This window comes from Adiantum capillus-veneris, chromosome 2 (assembly GCF_014529385.1).
Source record: "Adiantum capillus-veneris isolate H3 chromosome 2, ASM1452938v2, whole genome shotgun sequence".
NCBI classification, from domain to species: Eukaryota; Viridiplantae; Streptophyta; class Polypodiopsida; order Polypodiales; family Pteridaceae; genus Adiantum; species Adiantum capillus-veneris.
This window is the reverse complement of record NC_140932.1, coordinates 41,479,633-41,497,700: the sequence shown is the minus strand read 5'-3', so window position 1 is coordinate 41,497,700 and position 18,068 is coordinate 41,479,633. Positions and strand designations below refer to the sequence as shown.

The 18,068-nt window shown below is 42.2% G+C and overlaps 1 protein-coding gene across 1 annotated transcript; it reads right to left on the bottom strand.

Moving 5' to 3' along the window:
* Nucleotides 1-8,662: 8,662 nt before the first annotated feature.
* On the bottom strand, nucleotides 8,663-15,662 carry LOC147462671 (uncharacterized). Its single transcript, XM_086484810.1, has 6 exons — nucleotides 12,477-15,662; nucleotides 11,500-11,587; nucleotides 9,974-10,005; nucleotides 9,698-9,895; nucleotides 9,395-9,619; nucleotides 8,663-9,322 (listed from the first exon to the last, which is right to left on the bottom strand). The coding sequence occupies exons 1-6, from the start codon at nucleotides 12,543-12,545 to the stop codon at nucleotides 9,251-9,253; spliced, it is 684 nt and encodes a 227-aa protein (XP_086340936.1). The 5' UTR covers nucleotides 12,546-15,662; the 3' UTR covers nucleotides 8,663-9,250.
* Nucleotides 15,663-18,068: the final 2,406 nt, after the last annotated feature.

Below are 18,068 nucleotides of genomic sequence, written 5' to 3'. Positions count from 1 at the left end.
ATTGATTTTATGTAGATTCTTACATTTTAAAATAAGGAAGCTCTTGGACTCAAGCTATGGAGGAAGGAGTGAAGACAACACAAGTGATGATGGAGCTAATTGGTCAACAAATCACTTGGAAGGAGCTTCTTCATTGGTTGAATGTCCCTAATCAAGCTTCATTTGTACAAATTACACTTGGATCTTAACCTCACTCCTAATCACTCTCTTTCCTATATAAAGAGGCCTTCCCCTTTGTAATTTCAAGCCTCCCTCAGCCCCATTGAGTCTTTGTATCACTCACCATGAGCACATAAGCTCATTCATTCACTCTATTCTTGCACATTCTAAAGTGCAAATTGTTTCATGCTAGTAACCTCTCCTCCTCTAACTTATGTTAATTAAGAGAAATCTTTTATATGTGTGTGAGAGTGCTTGATGTGATCTTGGCTAATCCTTGAGTGGTTGTTTGGTAATCCACACGACTATTTGTGTTGGGAGTGTTTGAAGTCATCCATTCCTTGTACACACACTAAGGTTAATGCTTCATTCATAGTGATCTCTCTCTCTCTCTCTCTCTCTCTCTCTCTCTCTCTCTCTCTCTCTCTCTCTCTCTCTCTCTCGCTCTCTCTCTCTCTCTCTTTGTGTAGCGGTCCTAGCCCACACTTCCAAGGCTAGGTGGTGCCCTTATCTCATTTCCCTTGTGGCGCAATGGAGTTTGTTTTGGTGTAGAGGCTGCCATTCCAAATTTCCTTCGTCAACATGTATCCCAAATGTGGTGCACTTCATAAAGCACAAAAAGTGCGCGAGGAGCTTCCTATCCAGGATGTCGTCTTTTCGAATGCACTATTTGCGGGATATGTCCAACTTGGGTAGGACCTAGAAGCTCTGTGCAGTTTAGGTAGTTGCGAAGCGAGATTATTGCTAGATGCAATCACATGGCAAGGCGAAAGGACATCGTCTCTCTCTCTCTCTATCTCTCTCTCTATTCGTGTATCTCTTCATTTCTCCCTATCTCACCATATCTATCCCTCTATCCAAGACACAATATTCTAGACAGGTAGCTCCTTGCGCACTTTTTGTGATTTGGGATACATGTCAGCAACCCCAATCTAACAATATCATTGAATTCTTTTGTCAATACCTACGAGCATCTTGTGTAATGTTACATGCCTTCAAGGTGCAAGGATACATGATTGTGTTTGGAGAGATGCCATATCTTTGCATTTGTTGAAAATAGCACATAGTTGCATTACCATGACCCTTGCCTTACCTTCGCCCATTATAGAGCTCGAGCTAGAGACGTCTCATCGTAGTCCTTCGCCTTGCCATGTTTTCCCTCATGATGTAAGAGAATGTGATCGCATCTAGCAAAAAACTCGCTTCTTATCTACCAAAAACCGCACAGAGCTTCTAGGTCCTACCCAAGTTGGACATATCCCGCAAATCATGCATTCGAAGAGACGACATCCTGGATAGGAAGCTTCTCACGCACTTTTTGTGCTTTATGAAGTGCACCACATTTGGGATACATGTTGACCACGGTAGTTCCAAGCACGACGCTTTCTTTCAACAACCCTAGCAACATCTTGTGTGATGCAAAATGCCTTTACGGTGCAAGTGTTAGTTAGCTACTAATTATTGATTTTCTCCAAATTGGGTGATGAAGTCTGAGCCATCGAGGGCCGAGGTTAAAGAGGGGGGACGACTCGCAGCTCATGCGCATTAAAAACGGCAAAGAAAGAGAAAACTGTTGAGTGTTGAAAATCTCTCTCTCTCTCTCTCTCTCTCTCTCTCTCTCTGTCTCTCTCTCTCTCTCTCTCTCTCTCTCTCTCTCTCTCTCTCTCTCTCTCTCTCACACACACACACACACACACACACACACACACACACACACACACAGTGTTCACACAGAGAACACCGCTCCCTAAAGGCGCCAGATAGAGGAGGTGTCAATATGTGTCAAGGGGGGCAGAGAGAACTCTGCTTATATATGGCTCAAACAACAGAGATCTTTGGTGGGTATAAGTGACTCGCAGCTCGTGCGCATTTTAAAACGGAAAAGAAAGAGAAAGCTGTTGAGTGCTAAAAATCTCTCTCCCTCTCTCTCTCTCTCTCTCTCTCTCTCTCTCTCTCACACACACACACACACACACACACACACACACACACACACACACACACACACAATGTTTGCGCAGAGAACTCGGCTGTTTGAAGACGCCGGCCAGAGGGGGGGGGAAGTTCGAGAGAACTATGTCTATAAACGACTCAATCAACGGAGATCTTTGGTGCGGACAAGCGGGTGGAAGGGATGGAGCTCGCCACGACCGTGGGCATTCAGTAGGACCACAGCCCCGATTTCAAAAGATTAGTGTTTGGGAAAAATGTCTCTGCTCAAAAATCTCGATTGAGGGCAAGCGCAAAAGGACAAAATTCCTTCGTAAAATAGAGAAAAATAGTGTAAAAAATACTATGCCTCCAATTTAAGGTTTCGATGGCTGTGAGTGCCGTTGCAAATTAGGTGCAAGTGGCCCAAAATAGCGAGGTGGTACTTCTTGTTGGTGCATGTACTTGGGGACTCAGAATCTCCCTCCCTCCCTCCTTGTCTAATCGGGCACCGCATAAATTCTCTCTCTCTCTCTCTCTCTCTCTCTCTCTCTCTCTCTCTCTCTCTCTCTCTCTCTCTCTCTCTCTCTCTCTCTCTCTCTCTCCCCCCCCCCCCCCCCACCGTCGGAGGCATCTAAGAACGCTACATGTCAAGGGGGGGGGGGGGGGGGGGGGGGGGGGGACTGGAATCCCTCCCCCTTTTATTATAAATAGATATTTCCCACAAACATTCTCCCTGCGGGTCCACACTTTGATACACGCATAAGAAGAGAAGAAGAATGTTTTCTAGCTTATGTACTCTCACGTAAGCCTTATCTGTAAAAACCTGCAGTTCAAAAGGCAAAGACAATGCTGCATGAGTAGTATGTCACTACAATTCTGCAAGCTGCTCTTGTTAGTAGAAATCTAGCAAGATGTGCCAAATTCTTTTAGGAGAAAAAAAAAGTGACAAAATCACGAGGCCTGCCACTTTAAAATAAAAGGAAAGAGGGAAGAAGAATGTGTATTACAAATTTAAGTAGTCCCCAAGTGTAGTCGATAGATATGCATGTTGTGAGTAGAGTGAGCATGTGTTGCAAAAGAGGGTTTGTTTTATGGGAAGAGCAGGATGGAAATGCTTTGTATTGTATGAAGTAGCAAAAGAAATGCAAAGAACGCTTTTTTGAGGGAGGTCTGACTAATTTGGGAGGTGGGGGGAGCGGGGGAGGGCGGGTCGAGGAGGGAGGGAAAATTCATTTTGGGAGTAGAAGATGTATTGAGGAATGGTCTGACCAAAAGAAAAATCTTGTGCCTACGGGGCGGCTAAAGATAGCGGAGGGTTCTTAAGCTGAATGTGATCAAGTTTTGAGTTGTACACGATCGTAATGTCGTGGATTTTTTGTTCATGGTGATGCTTGTGCTCTATTTTTTGGTATTGCCCATTTGTTGGATCAATGTGGATGTTGAAGTCTCCAATAATGATGCTCGTTCTTGTGCTTGTGGAGGAGTCAATCAAACTATTGAGAATGGCTATCAATGAAGTTATGGAAGCTTTTGGTGATTTGTAGATACAAATTATATGCAATTCAACCTGGTTGTTTTTGAAGGATAGGACGGTTTCTATGATTTCGATGCAAGAGGACGAAGTTGTCTGTACGGATTGCAACGCAATGTGTGTTTTGTAGTAGATTGACATTCCAAATGTATTGTAGTAGTGAATATGGTTGAATTCAGGAGCAAGAAGATCGGAGGCAAGTTTTTGTTTTGTTTCTTAAAGCAAAGAATGTCAGATGTTGTAAAATTGGGATCTCTTTTGATTTGGTCAATCTATTTATGAATGGAAACAACGTTGAGAGATTGGACAATATAATGTGTTTCGGTGAAGGAAAATAGAAAAGGTCTTAAGTATTCCCATTTGGCCTCTCTTTCAAGTCTTTGAAGTTTTGCAAGCACAGTAGTGCCGTTCTTATTTGTGTTGGAGCTATGGGATTAAGAATGTATAGATTTATAGGATCTTTGACACGAGAGAGAGCTGTGTATTTCAATACATGGATATTGATAGCTCTTGGATCAAATCCAACAGCAAGCATTGCTAGGCCTTGTGATCTGTGGATAGTTCTTCTGTTCGTGGCTTGGATGGGGAGCTATGCTCTTGTTATGGTATGCAAAGAATTTTTCTCGATCTGGAATTCTTTTGATGTCCGGAAAATTGGTGTCCATAGAGGGTCGATGAAGTCGTCAAAAAATTGTGAATTTTCTTCCCGTTGTTTTATTCCTGTGTTGGAATCAAAGAACTCAATCCATGCAATATGGGAGATTCCTATGATTTGCACATGTCTAAGAGTTCCATCTGCACCATTTACAAGACCATCACTAATGTTGATGTTACCACTACAAACTTCCACAATCATTCCTACTTTCAGTTCAAGAATTGAGGCCAATCTTGCAGTTGACTGCGGGTCGTCGTTTGGAACCATGAGGATATTTGAGCATGCTTTGTGGCGAGTGTCTTTCGCATGTATGATATGCGCTTGTGTGTCGAGGCTCACAAGATGGTTATGTTGATTTTTTGGTAAAAAACAAATGCGGTGTTCTGAACTTGTCAAAATTTCTGTTGCTATGGTTGGTGTTAAGAAGGTCCACATCTGTATTTGTGTGTTTAGCCTTCCTTATTCTATTGAGTATTGCAATGAATTCTTTGTTTTCTTGGCGCATTGTTTTTTTAAGCTCGTAGCATTTTTCATGAGTGTGCCAAAAGGATGGTGCAAGTAAGTCAAGTGCATTTTATGTGTCGCTAAATATCCATCGGTCTCAAACTGGGCTTGTCTGACAAAGATCTCCCCAAAAGATAACATCCAAACCACCAAATGGAACTATGTGGTTATGCTTGATTGCACGGAGTCTTGTGTCTATAACATTTTGAAGTCTATTTCCAATTAAGGAGTCCTCAACGAAGACAACAAGCTTCAAGTTCTTGTATAACTGTGAGAGCTCAGCCAAGCTTTCTGAGGATATATTTGTGCCCATGTGTGTCATAACAGGCAATCACAATGCAGAGTGTATTGTACTGCCACCAACATTGAATGGTGCTTTCCCTATGTATTCCATCAGTAATGTGGTTGGCAGCTCAACATCACTCTCGATAGATAGGTTGTAGTGGCGTGTCAAACCTTGAACCACAGCTCTCAGTGTAAAGATTTTTCCTATCCCTGCACATCCAGTGAGGAAGAGGTGAATGCATTGGGCTGGCTGCAGACATTTTTGAATCATTATGTCATAGTAGAGGGCTCCTTGTTCTATGTTCAAGCTTGTAACAATTGAGTAGTATTCATCATTTGGCATTGCCGGGTTTTTAAAGAATGGAAAAGATCTTATTGCATTTTTTGGAGGCCGAAGATCAAGACCCAATTTATATTGAAAAACCTCTCTGTGATGGGAGGAGGAGGACGTATTTGAACTTATCTTTGATGTGCTTGGGGCATGCAGTTCTAGCTTCATAAATTTTTGTTGGTTTTGAGCTATGGTAGTATTGTTTGTGTTAAATCTATCACACCACGAGTTGCAATTCATTTCGAATGTGCTCTCATCACCAACGAATGGAAGAAACAAGAGGCAAAGCTCATGGTAGTGGCGTTCTACATCTCTTTCAAGATTAAAGTTGGCATACTTGATGATTCGTGGTTTTTTGGATTTTTGCAAGCGTCCACAAATAGTTTGGAAGTCACTAGCATACTCAGCCAAACATAAATTTGCCAAATTTGGTGGACGCTTTGTGTATTTTGTGATAAGGTCGTCGAAGAAAATGTTTGTGTCCTCGGGATGCGAATCACTCTACGCTTCAATAATAGTGTCCTTTGAGCACTAAAGTTTGCATTGATGAAAACAATTTGTCTACTCGCACTATGCAAAGGCAAGGACAAAGCTATGTATGTAGCTTGTTGTGATGTCATTTCTTGAGTGTTGATTAAGGCACTCCCAATTTTTCTCAAGTGTTCAAGGGTTGGAAGGTTGGTATTTTTACAATTGTTCAAGATGTTATTGATTGCTTTGCTTGATGAAGTATCATTTTTTGTCATATACGAAGTGCAATATGCAGCAACACCATGACCATTGAAAATGAATTGAATGTCAATATTTCCATCCCACAAAGCACATAATTGCTTATTAAAATTGTTTGTATAGATATACTTTGGTTCTCTCTTTAAGATCAAAGTGGGTTCATTAATTTTACAGAAATTGAGTCCATGTAAAGATTCTCATCCATGCCAACCATAGCTAGCCAAGCATCGAATGAAATGTTAGTGTCGTGAGGCAAGGAAAACAATTGCTCATCAATGTGGTTCTTGTTTTTAATAAGGAACTTTTGCCTGGACTCAGTCACAGCAAGAGGAAGCAAAATGATTTTTTTTCTTGATGGTGGCCACGGGAAGCCAAATCTACACAAATTTTTGCATGTTTTACGATGGAAATGCATTTGGACAGAACTAAGCGTTTCTTCTAGTTGGTGTTTGTTCGTGCTGATATACAAGTCAACAAACTTTATTATTTCGTCGGCTCGTGCATTGCAAAATTCAGGTGCATCCTTGATCCAAACCAATCCATGATCATGTTGACTACCTCTATGTTAAAATTCAGTGACAAAAAAGTAGTCCACCACTTCACCAAGAAAGTGTTTGTTGCACTTTAGCTCTTTTTCCATTTCTTTGAATCTATGCACATAGTATCTTGCAGTTGTAAGAGGGTCTGCTGACCACACCAATGCTCGAATATAACTGCTTGAATTTGAGTACTCAACCTCCATGATTTGGGGATTTAAGGCAGACAAGGAATTTTTGTTGGGTTGCCATCTTTGTTCATCACATGAAAAAGTAAGGAAAAACGTGGGCTGACCCAATTGTCGAATCATTGCAAAAACATTACGTTTAAGTTTTGCCTTATAATCAACAGATGTTCTCACCGTCTCAAAGTCATGATAGCCAAGCTGAGATGAAAGCAATTGCTCTATATTAGTTGTAGATTGCACATCTTTTGCTTGAAGTTCACAACCTTGAAGTTTCCCTTTTTGAAGGCAAACCCATATAAAGCCCAAGACTTTGGCGATTACAATTTTCATTGTTTTAAAGAAAAGATTCTCAATATCAGAAGCAAAGCGCCTATCTTCATTTTTCAATTCCCATTGCGTCACTTCGTTTTGCCAACGAAAAATGTTTCCTTATGTGGCCAAAAAATAGTGTTGGGAATGACAACTCTCGTCATCAACAATGCTTAAAGGACTAAATCCTTCACAAGGGGCCACACTACTCACATGTGAATTATGGTCCACCACTTGATTGGATGTGTAAACATTGTGCAACAAAGTGTTACAAGGATCCATCGAGTCATCGACATCAATTTAACCAACACATGTTATAAGGTCTGCTTTAAGCACAAATGCATCAACCCATGAGTTATTGATTGTTGTCCTATGTTCAATATATAAGGGTGTTTTCACAAGGTCATTCAATGCTTTCATAACACATGCGGGGCGCACAAAACCACTGAGGTAAGCATGATCATGCTCAAGCTTCCGCTTAATCTCTACAAGCATTGTAGCTTGGTCATCTGCAAAGTGTGGCAGCATATTTTGAACTATAGACAAGTTCGACATGACATTTACTACACTTCCTCACAACCCAAGATGACCTTCAAATGTAATCTCTCTTACTTGAGCGAAAGGTATTCGTAGAGACACAAGCCGATGCTCTACAACATTTAGCTGGTGCACACTTTGAATTTTTGAGTTGAAAGTCATTAACCCATTCATGCAATAGAGTGGCTTGATGTTCTTCTTTAACGCTGTTTTGCAAGACTTGCAGACTTGAAGATCAACAAGCGAGCCAATATTTGACAAGTTTTTAAACCTTGCCAGACATGTCAGCTCATTAGATGAAAGAGATTGCATGCTTGAACAAAAAACCAAGGAACCACAACAACCACAAGAGAAAGAAGGTGTGTCTTGTATAGCTTTTGCAAATCGTGAAGAGACAGTGAATGAGAAGTGTGCGCAATGTTTTGTTTTTTCCAAATACTATATATTTTTTATTGAATTTGTTTCTTTGTATAGGAAGCCCCGTGCAAGGCTTGGAAGCTCGCAGTAATTCCAAGTCTGTTTGCACACGGGCTCTCTCGAATTAGAGATAGCAAAACACTTGTTGCTTGTTTTTTCCACACGCAACGCACATATTTCACACGTTTCAAAGAGAGAGGAACCCAAAGACATTTTCCTATTGTCTGCAACATAGCAATTTCATGCATTTGTGAAGAGGAAAGAACACCCACATCACCATATTGCACAACATTTTGAAATCGATCTACGTTGAACAAGAGGACATTACAAGATTTTTTGGTTAATCGACAAACCAATCCAACCAAGTGCATGGATAAGATCTTTGAAGTGGATCGTGTTTGCAAGAGCGAATGCATAATTTTTGTAAGTGAAACAACACTTACATTTGTGTTAATATGCCACGGAGAAACCCGAACAGAAATGGTATCAATATCATTAGCCAAAATATTTTTCATAATCAACTCCAAAATTCTATCATCCATTGCATCCTTACACAAACATAACCCAAAAAGATACAATAATGCTTCCACAACATCATTGTTGTCACAAAGATGAGACAAAAATTCCATGTCAAGGGAAATATTTCGCCTATTTGCACTCAATACGTTAGGGACAAAAGCCATCACCTAAAAAATATGTATTTTATCCTCCAAAACTTCGATTTAGTTAGGGAAATGGATAAAGGAAGAGTATACCAGGAAGAAGATTTTGCTTGTTAGATTACTAAGACACAGCAGCAGCGAAGAGTTCGAATCCTTGGAGATTCTCAAGTGATAAAAACCAAGATCACGCGCTTTTGCAGTCACTCAACAATCCTTGCTTGCTTATCTCAAAAGTCCAAACTTTCTTTAAAGCTTCCAAAAAAGCTTTTAAATCCAGAAGATTGTATTCATACAGGTGCATGAATGGTTTTGTAAGACCAAGCACAACATCCACAATTCTGCCTTGCAGATTGAATGTGACAGGATCTCCTCGTTGAGCAATCATCTTTTCTTGCAATGCATGGGTCTTCAATATTGTGGAAGGCTTTCCACATGTGTAGCAAAATGGCTTCAAGACTTCACAACTCACATTTGTTCATTTGCAAGTCTCACATGCATATTGAATTTCAAGGCTATTGAGGTTGACAATTTTTGATGTGCCAAAGATCTAAAAAAACATTAACATCAGTTAGCATAAACAAAAGACACCAACAATGAACAACAAAGAACAATCTACTACCATCTTGCCAAATCCTGAATTCGATACTTGTTGAGATAGATGTTGTCGAAAGAGCGATTCTAAGCTAGGAGGCAATGGAAATAAGATTGTAGCATCTACAATGGACAGAATGTTTGTTTGTTGCTTGAACACGTTGATATTGTGTGCCACACACGAGTAGTACCCAAGATCGTTGATCACATTCACAATGTTTTGGTAATTTGCACGCGAAGGCACAAACAAGAGCTGCAAGAGGTACAATAGGAGCTATTAGCAATGAGTGAAAGACAAAAAGACAGTGAAGTTGATGTGGAGCAGACTCACACTTGGTCTATCAATAATTGCAGGCCCATCAGCTATTGTAAGGCGACAACTAGAAGTGCCATCACTTTTAGTGGTAGTCTCTACTATCACCACTGTGAACACGACTGTTGGGATAAATTGATCCAAGACTGATGTGGTTGCAACCAGTAGCTCTCTTATCCTTATATGCTCAGGATAGAGAACCAACACAAACAAGAGCTGCAAGAGGTACAATAGGAGCTATTAGCAATGAGTGAAAGACAAAAAGACAGTGAAGTTGATGTGGAGCAGACTCACACTTGGTCTATCAATAATTGCAGGCCCATCAGCTATTGTAAGGCGACAACTAGAAGTGCCATCACTTTTAGTGGTAGTCTCTACTATCACCACTGTGAACACGACTGTTGGGATAAATTGATCCAAGACTGATGTGGTTGCAACCAGTAGCTCTCTTATCCTTATATGCTCAGGATAGAGAACCAAAGAACAATCGAAATGGGTTGTCTTTACCAATAATGTTGTAGCATCTGCATGCAAGCTCCATGAGCTAGTCCCTCCATCCCTCCCAACCTTTTTCTTCAAACGCTCCTTCTAAACGAACATAATCACTTCAAAGAGATCCACAAAATCTGAAATGTAAATTTCAAAAACCACAAAAGTTATAGTGTGTTTAGATTCTTTATCGAGCAAATCTTCCCTAAGGAAGCGACCATAGGCACCCTTTTGAATCTTGAAAGTGCCATACTTGGACAACACCTTCCCCTCTATAGAAAAATGAGAAGTGGTATTCTCTTACAAATCAGATATAAGCAATGGTTTTAAAGAAGGCACCAAAGCTAATTGGGAGTTAAAACTCCCAACATTAGGGAAATCTTCAACAGCAAAATTTGCATTCGCTGTGCTAGAGAAAGCGTTATCTTCATGCAAAGCTCTTTTTGCTTTACCCATCCAAGAAAAGGACAAGTCAAACCATTTTTTTGCATGCCACCTTAATGCAATGCAGACGGATTGATAAGTTACAATTACTTCTAACAAGCCTCAACGCTTTCTTCAAAGAAGATGTAGGAGTTTTACGTAACTTGGGACTGGGAGACAACTTCTTTTGGTGCACAATGACTGGATGTGTTTCTATATGAGGTGACACACAATCATTAGTTAGCTTAGATCAAGCATGGTGACCATTCTTTCCATGAAGATTAGATGCATCTTCCTCAAAATCAAATATCACAGCATCTGCATTCGCTAAACACTCAAGGTATCAAATAATCTCATGCTCGAATAACAAGATACTCTGTAATAAGCTAAGAAGGACAAACTGGCCATGTTGTGCTCCATGGTCGCGAAGCGATAATGGAGTGACTGAAAGTGAACACCCTGGGTCTTTAATCCGAAGTGAGAAGAAACAAGGTCACATATGCAACAAGAAAAAGCATCAACTAGAGGCTTAAGAGGTATAGTTGTATGAGCCACTGTGAGCATTGAAGAATGTGAGGTTTAACCTCACAAGAAGGATTTATATAGATAAGTACCAAGATGAAGGGGGGGGGGGGGGGGGGGGGGGAGAGAGAGAGAGAGAGAGAGAGAGAGAGAGAGAGAGAGAGGTAGAGAGGGAAGTGTGAATCAAAGAGAGCAGGGAGATAGAGAGAGAAATGTATTTTTTAGAGAGAAAAGGATGAATCAAAGAGAGACAAAAGCGATAGAGAGAGGAAAAGTGTTGAAAGACACTGTAGCAGAGGAGGAGAGATAAACATCAAAACAAAATTTACAAAAATTAAACAAAGTATGTCTTCCCTATCATGATTTTCAACCAAATAAAATCTCACTTTTATGAACATATCCAAACCACTCCATTTCCAACACCCGAAATGTTAAGACCCCTTTCATTGCAATGATTCCACTATACCAACTTTTCTATTAAATCAGAACAAATAAATAGCTACTCTTAATCAAGCTATATGTAATTATGACCCATTCAGCACATTAAATGATCGGCAATAACTCTAACCAGCCCTTAATTCATTCAAAATATTTCATGATTAAGATCGCAGTTTCCTTTAATCATTAGAATCACAATGAATCTTTCAAGCACAATGAATAATCACCAAAATCAAGGCCGGAGTCATTTTTGCCAAGATTTCAAACTCCATCTTAATGCATAATTGCAAATTCAAGGCCGGAGTCATTTTTGGCATGATGACCGCTCCACTATTATCCAACACCCCTTCAGAAATCAAACGTTCCAAATTGTCACCATATCGCATGGTCATAGATCTAAGAAAGCATAAAATTAGATAGAGCTTTGCCACCTTTTCTGTCGCGCATTTTAAGTTCTGCAGAGATAGCATTTGTGCCAATGAGAAGGATTTTTTTAAAGAAGCTTTGCAATTTGGGACTTTGTTTCTTACATGGTAGAGCATGAAGGAGCATAGCACAATGAGATTACATGACAACTAACACTTTTTACTCGGTGAGCCAAAGGCTCTTTTTCTAGTATCTGAACGCACAAGACACCACCTGGCATTAGATTTACACTTTAAAAAAGACATCGCTGCCATGCAAAGCTCTAAATTAAAAAAAAAACTCTGCGTGAAAATCTACCAAGTGAATGAAATAAAGAAAGCACTCTACGTTGCTCAATTGCTCTCATAAGCTATTCAATCTTCTCTACAAGTAGCAAAAGCAATTCACAATTCTTCAAAATCCTTGTGCTTTGTATGGAGTGCTGCACTAAACAGGTTTTGAACTCTACGCAGTCCATGCAAGCAGCTTGTGATGTTTTAACTGGTACTTGCAGCCTCACCAAGTCTGTCTCCCCAGCCCAACTCTGCACTCCATCGTCCAGCTCCATGGTTGCTACGCTCCCCAGCATTGCTGAAGGATATTTTTTTGAGCCCACAACTGGTCACTTGGCATGATCGAATCCGTCGCCCACAACTCAAATGGCATGGCCTAGAGCCTTGCAAGAAAGCGTTGCTTTTTATTATTATGAGCTTGCATCAATGCTTTTCAATCGTTGAGGTCTGCGAATAGTTGGTCACCACAATTAAGACTTACGATTCAGGAGCCTTAAAGAAAAAGAAAATCCCGCAGCGAGATAATTAGAGAGAGCGCAGGAGGAGGGATGTTGTGTGAGCATGACCGTTAGCACGACAACCTATCTAGTGGCATGAACAGCTGGGGCATTTGACATACAGCACAAGGAGGAGCTTCCACCTGTTGTGCAAGAATTTTAGAGTAGCAAAGGGGTGGTGGATGACAACTATTGATCTCCTCAGCAGCTAGAGGAGCACCAGCTATGGCATAAGTTCTGCAGCCTGATCTCACAGCTTGAAGTCAAATTTAAGCGATGGCTAGACTAGTGGACATACAACTGTGTCATTCTCTGCTTTTCAAGACCTATACTACGCTCATGGCCGTAGGCAAAGAACATGGCTCCTCATGGAGATGTCGTCAGATGGAGCGGTCCGGGCCTACCTCATCTTTCTATACAAGTACTCTTCCCTAAGATTCTGTGGTTGATATCTATCTGTGAACAATGTAGATAGTTCAAGTCGAGCTCGAGTAGGATTCTGGCGGGCTCCAAAGACACTACACCATTGTTCTCGGGCTTTCAATTTTTTTTGGTGGGCAGTGCGGATTCTACCAGTGAGTATCTATGCGATTACAAAGAACATTATTATTTCTTGTAAACAATGATCCAAGCGATGAGGAAGTGGTGGGGCATGTGGATCTGTAGGGTGCTCCTCCTTCTCAAATAGATACGCATACTTTTTCTCAAGATCATCTTCATATGCTGGATGATCATATATGGTTCGAGCACCTTTCAGATTAAGATCTCATCAACCTTAGAAAAGCTTCACCTAGAGTGGCAGGTGATGTGCTCCGACAATGTCATTTGAGGAGAGATCTCGTCTGCTTTTTCACATGCAGGACTTTCCAAGAGGCTCTATTGGGGGTGGGGGTGGGGGTGGGGGTAAGGTTGCAATAGAAGACATTGCTCCATACTCCAAATATGCAAAGAAGGGCCCTCCACATTATGCCTTTGACATGCTTTTGCTTGAAGCATTCAAAAGAGAGAACATATGATGGGCCATCGATTCACCCACTTCTTCCCTCTTGGATTGGACAATATATACGAAAGAGAAAACGTACGATGGGCCATTGATTCACCCAATTCTTCTCTCTTGGATTCACCCACTTCTTCTCTTTTGAGTTTCATCTATATCCTGCATCTTTTCTATTTGTCTTATCGTGTGTTTTATGTTTGACAGGGAGGACATATATTCACAGCAATAAATGTTTCAATTGCACAAGTGCGACTTCAACTCGATAACACTACGAGGTTCGTTATATGTATCCATCACCCCATGTTTATGCGTTTGCTTGGTGCAACACATAAACGCTACGGGGTAGGGCACGACTTCCGTTTCTTATAAATTTTGGAGAGACCATAGTGCCAGCTCTCCACCATACTTTTGTATGGCACCTCTGCATGATGTACACTGTATACTTTGCAGTTTCAATATGTGACATTTCATTGCAAGACGATATATATAAGTATTTACATTGCTGTTTTGTAGCAATGTCGAGCCATGGTGGACGGTAGGCGGAGAAGCAAAACCAACTCCTCCGCGATGAGAGGCAAAGCCTTCTCTCTTTCTCTCTCTCTCTCTCTCTCTCTCTCTAGCACACATAGGCCGAATAAAGACTCTCTCTCCCTCAGGCACGCGTTCTGTCTCTCTCGCATTGGCACGTACAGGCCGAATAATCACCCTACTCTGTCTGATGCACGCCTAGAACGCTCCCCCTCTCTAACTGACCAGGCCTCTCTTTCTCCTTCACTTGAGACCTCCCCTACAGATGAACGCGACACAGAGATGTAGCGAAAACCCTAACGTAGAAGTCGACAAATAAAAAGTTTACATAAATCTGAAGCCTCCCCAACAGATTAACATGAGAGAGAGAGAGAGAGAGAGAGAGAGAGGGAGAGAGAGCAGTAGTAGTAGTTTAGAGCTCATTGGAGCCATGCATGGTGGTTCTCGTCCCTCTGCTGCTGCTGGTGTCGTCCCTCTCTGCAACGAGTACTTGAATCTCCTCCCAAGATGGGGCCTCGCATGTGGATGCAAACGACCAGTGCTATGTTGTAATGAAGTGTGAGGTAGAGCTTGGCAGGCTCATGCCGAGGACTTCTTCTCTAATGTCGAGCATCCATGCCCACCCCTGAAGAACAGAGGGCTACGATCAAGATATATGGCGGTATCATGCCCAAAAAGTCTCCTCTAATCTCCAAAGATCAGAGCCTACTTCGATTCTAAGGATTGGGCCTTGGCTTGGAAGGGTGAACAACCTGCTCAATTATCAAAAACATTGGTTGAAATATTGCATCCGAACTTGCAGTCGGCCACACATCATCGTCCCCTTCCTGCAAGGTGTGCTTAATATGAAATGGGTGAAAATGAAGATGGAGTTGTAACTCCTATAGGGCCGACAGAGGAAGCTTCTGAGGATCTATACACACATGCACACATCACGAGCAGCTGATCCTCGCTTCAATGGCATCAAAATAAATGCTCTCGCTCTCTCAGACACACACAGACCCAAGCTTCGCATCTGCTGGTTGCGGGGACAAGAAAATAAATGCCTTCTCTAGCTTGCTCTCTCAGGCACACACAGCCGAAAGCTTCGCACAGACCAAACCTATCACGAACAACAGATCTTGGCTGTGGTGGCAAGAAAATAAATGCCTTCGAAGAGAGGACACCCTGAGCGGCACAAGCAACAACCCCATCCTCTCAGTTGGTAACATTGATGGCGGCTACTTGATTGTCTCACGCATCACAGCATGTAATCATATGCTCAGCCAAACCTTCTCTCTGGTAAGTACGAGTACCTACAAGGGCAGAATGGAGAGGAGAAAAGACACACCACTAGTGGAGCCACTCAAAACCTTCAAAGGAAAATGAAGGCATTCATAGACCCTAAAAAGTAAAGCTTGGAAATAAAGCCAAGACCCAACCTCGTGGCCCAACTCTCTCCTTTCTTTAATCTCCACTAGGCATTCATAGACCCTAAAAAGACAGGGCAAAATGGAGAGGAGAAAAGACACACCACTAGGATAAAGGGGCCAATAAAAAACGGCCCTCTCTTATGGGACTCTGGACCCCCCAAGTTTAAAATTGTAAAGGTCCAATATTGGGACACAAGTGGCCTTGTGGTGAGGTGGTTAGCTCAACTCAACTTTAAATCATATCTGTTGGATCCAGGTTCAAGCCTTGTTGGTTGCCATGTCTCATACTACCCCCTTGGTGTGGCTTTTAACTCACGTCCATTTTTGTTACACATAAAATCTTCGACGTTATTGCGCGTCGTCGTCGAAGCACCGTTTGTGGGCAAGATTTTTACTGTAGGTAGGCATTGATGAGCTCTTCCAATTGCACACATCCAACCTAAAAACGGTGGAGTATGCTAGCAACAATTTGCAATGCCCCTTAGGTGGCCTTAAGTTGGGGGTTTTACCCTAGTGGAGCCACTCAAAACCTTCAAAGGAAAATGAAGGCATTCATAGACCCTAAAAAGTAGAGCTTGGAAATAAAGCCAAGACCCAACCTCTTGGCCCAACTCTCTCCTTTCTTGAATCTGCACTAGGCATTCATAGACCCTAAAAGGACAGGGCAAAATGGAGAGGAGAAAAGACACACCACTAGTGGAGCCACTCAAAAGCTTCAAAGGAAAATTAAGGCATTCATAGACCCTAAAGAGTAGAGCTTGGAAATAAAGCCAAGACCCAACCTTGTGGCCCAAATCTCTCCTTTCTTTAATCTCCACTAGGCTTATCACTTAGGATTCCACTTTCATCCTAGGTGGCCCAACTCTCTCCTTTCTTTAATCTCCACTAGGCATTCATATACCCTAAAAAGTAGAGCTTGGATATAAAGCCAAGACCTAAAGCCAAGACCCAACCTAGTGGCCCAACTCTCTCCTTTCTTTAATCTCCACTAGGCTTATCACTTAGGATTCCACTTTCATCCTATCATTATACATAGTGGTGGCGAAATCGAAATTCACTTTAATTTTTTCTATATTTTCCAACAATAAAAGGAAAACCCGTCTCTATAGCCTTTGCCTTTGGGCAGGCCAATGAGGAGGTGGCACATGTAGCAAAGGGAGAGAGAGAGAGAGGGGGGGGGGGGGGGAGACGTGTGTACAATGTAGTGATTGTTGTCCTTCACATGCGAGCTATCTGCACACAACGAGGTAGTGGGAACGAGGAAACACAGAGGCAGGTAGGCAAGTGTCAGGAACGAGACATGTCTCAGGCCAACGGAGCACTCAGGAGCATGAGCGCAGCTGAGTAGGCGGTGGCTTCACAAGTCCTCTCTCTCTCTCTCTCTCTTGCAGGGACATTGTGACCCTGGCACATGCATAGTGTTCTGCTCGAGGTGATTGTGACATGGGGAGAATGAGGGAATAGCCCCTTCAGTGAAGAGGTGACGGGCCCTTTGTTAGGTGCACCAATGATCGAGAGAGGGGGCTTGTGCCGTCGCTAGAAGGGAGAGCTTGGAGAGCAAGATACTGAGTGATATGGTGCCAGGCACGCAGTCAAGCAGAGAGGGAGATAGATATGGCAACTGTCTCTCATTTCGTCTGCAACAGACAGTGCTGAGGTTGGAGGCTATCACTCTTTGTATCTCTACACGATGGAACCCGGGGTGCAGATGCGACAGCGGGTTTGAGAAGGAAGGCGTGTGTGGAATCCGAGAATGGGCAACATCAAGGTGTGTCTTGTCTGCAAAGGCTCGACCTGAGTGCCCCGAGTGCCGATGGCAAAACATCAAATTAGACGTGTTTAGTCCTTATGGAAAAGTTGGGGGAAGTCATCGTGAGTGGGGACGAGGACCAAGCGTATGCACACGTGAGAACCGGAGTGAAGGTAAAGCATGTAGTTTGAGAAAACTAGAAGAAGGAATCTAAACGTCAAGTTAGCTCCTTTCTGTGCATGCGACCTATGTATGGATCTTTAGAGTTCTACACAAAGGTTGATTTAAGCATCGTCAAAACTTTGTATTTCTCCCTCTTTGCCCCACCTTGCTTTGGAAAGCTCCTATTACAGTCTGGAATGTCCAGGGAGGCGGAGAGAGAGACATCTAGAGAGTGAGAGAGCACGCCTAGCTAAGAGAGAGAGTCCTTGTGGCAGGCCCATGGAGAGAAGGATAGAGAATATAGGGAAGTGTGAGATAGCGGAGAAAGAAAACATCATGGATGAGTTTAGCATCGTTTCCTAGAGCTGGGATGCGCAAGAGAGAAATAACGAGAGTGTATATAAGGCCGATGTAAAGAAAGAGGATGCAAGAGAGATACACAAGATAAGCACACTGTCACAGGAACCGAATAA

What these genes read in the sequence shown, in the direction of transcription:
- LOC147462671 (XM_086484810.1), bottom strand. Translation starts at nt 12,545, where the DNA reads ATGCTGGGGAGCGTAGCAACCATGGAGCTGGACGATGGAGTGCAGAGT. An exon ending in GTTTGGATATGTTCATAAAA is followed by an intron (nt 10,006 to 11,499) that starts GTGAGATTTTAT and finishes GCCTTACAATAG; the next exon opens with CTGATGGGCCTGCAATTATT. An exon ending in CAATTATTGATAGACCAAGT is followed by an intron (nt 9,896 to 9,973) that starts GTGAGTCTGCTC and finishes TACCTCTTGCAG; the next exon opens with CTCTTGTTTGTGTTGGTTCT.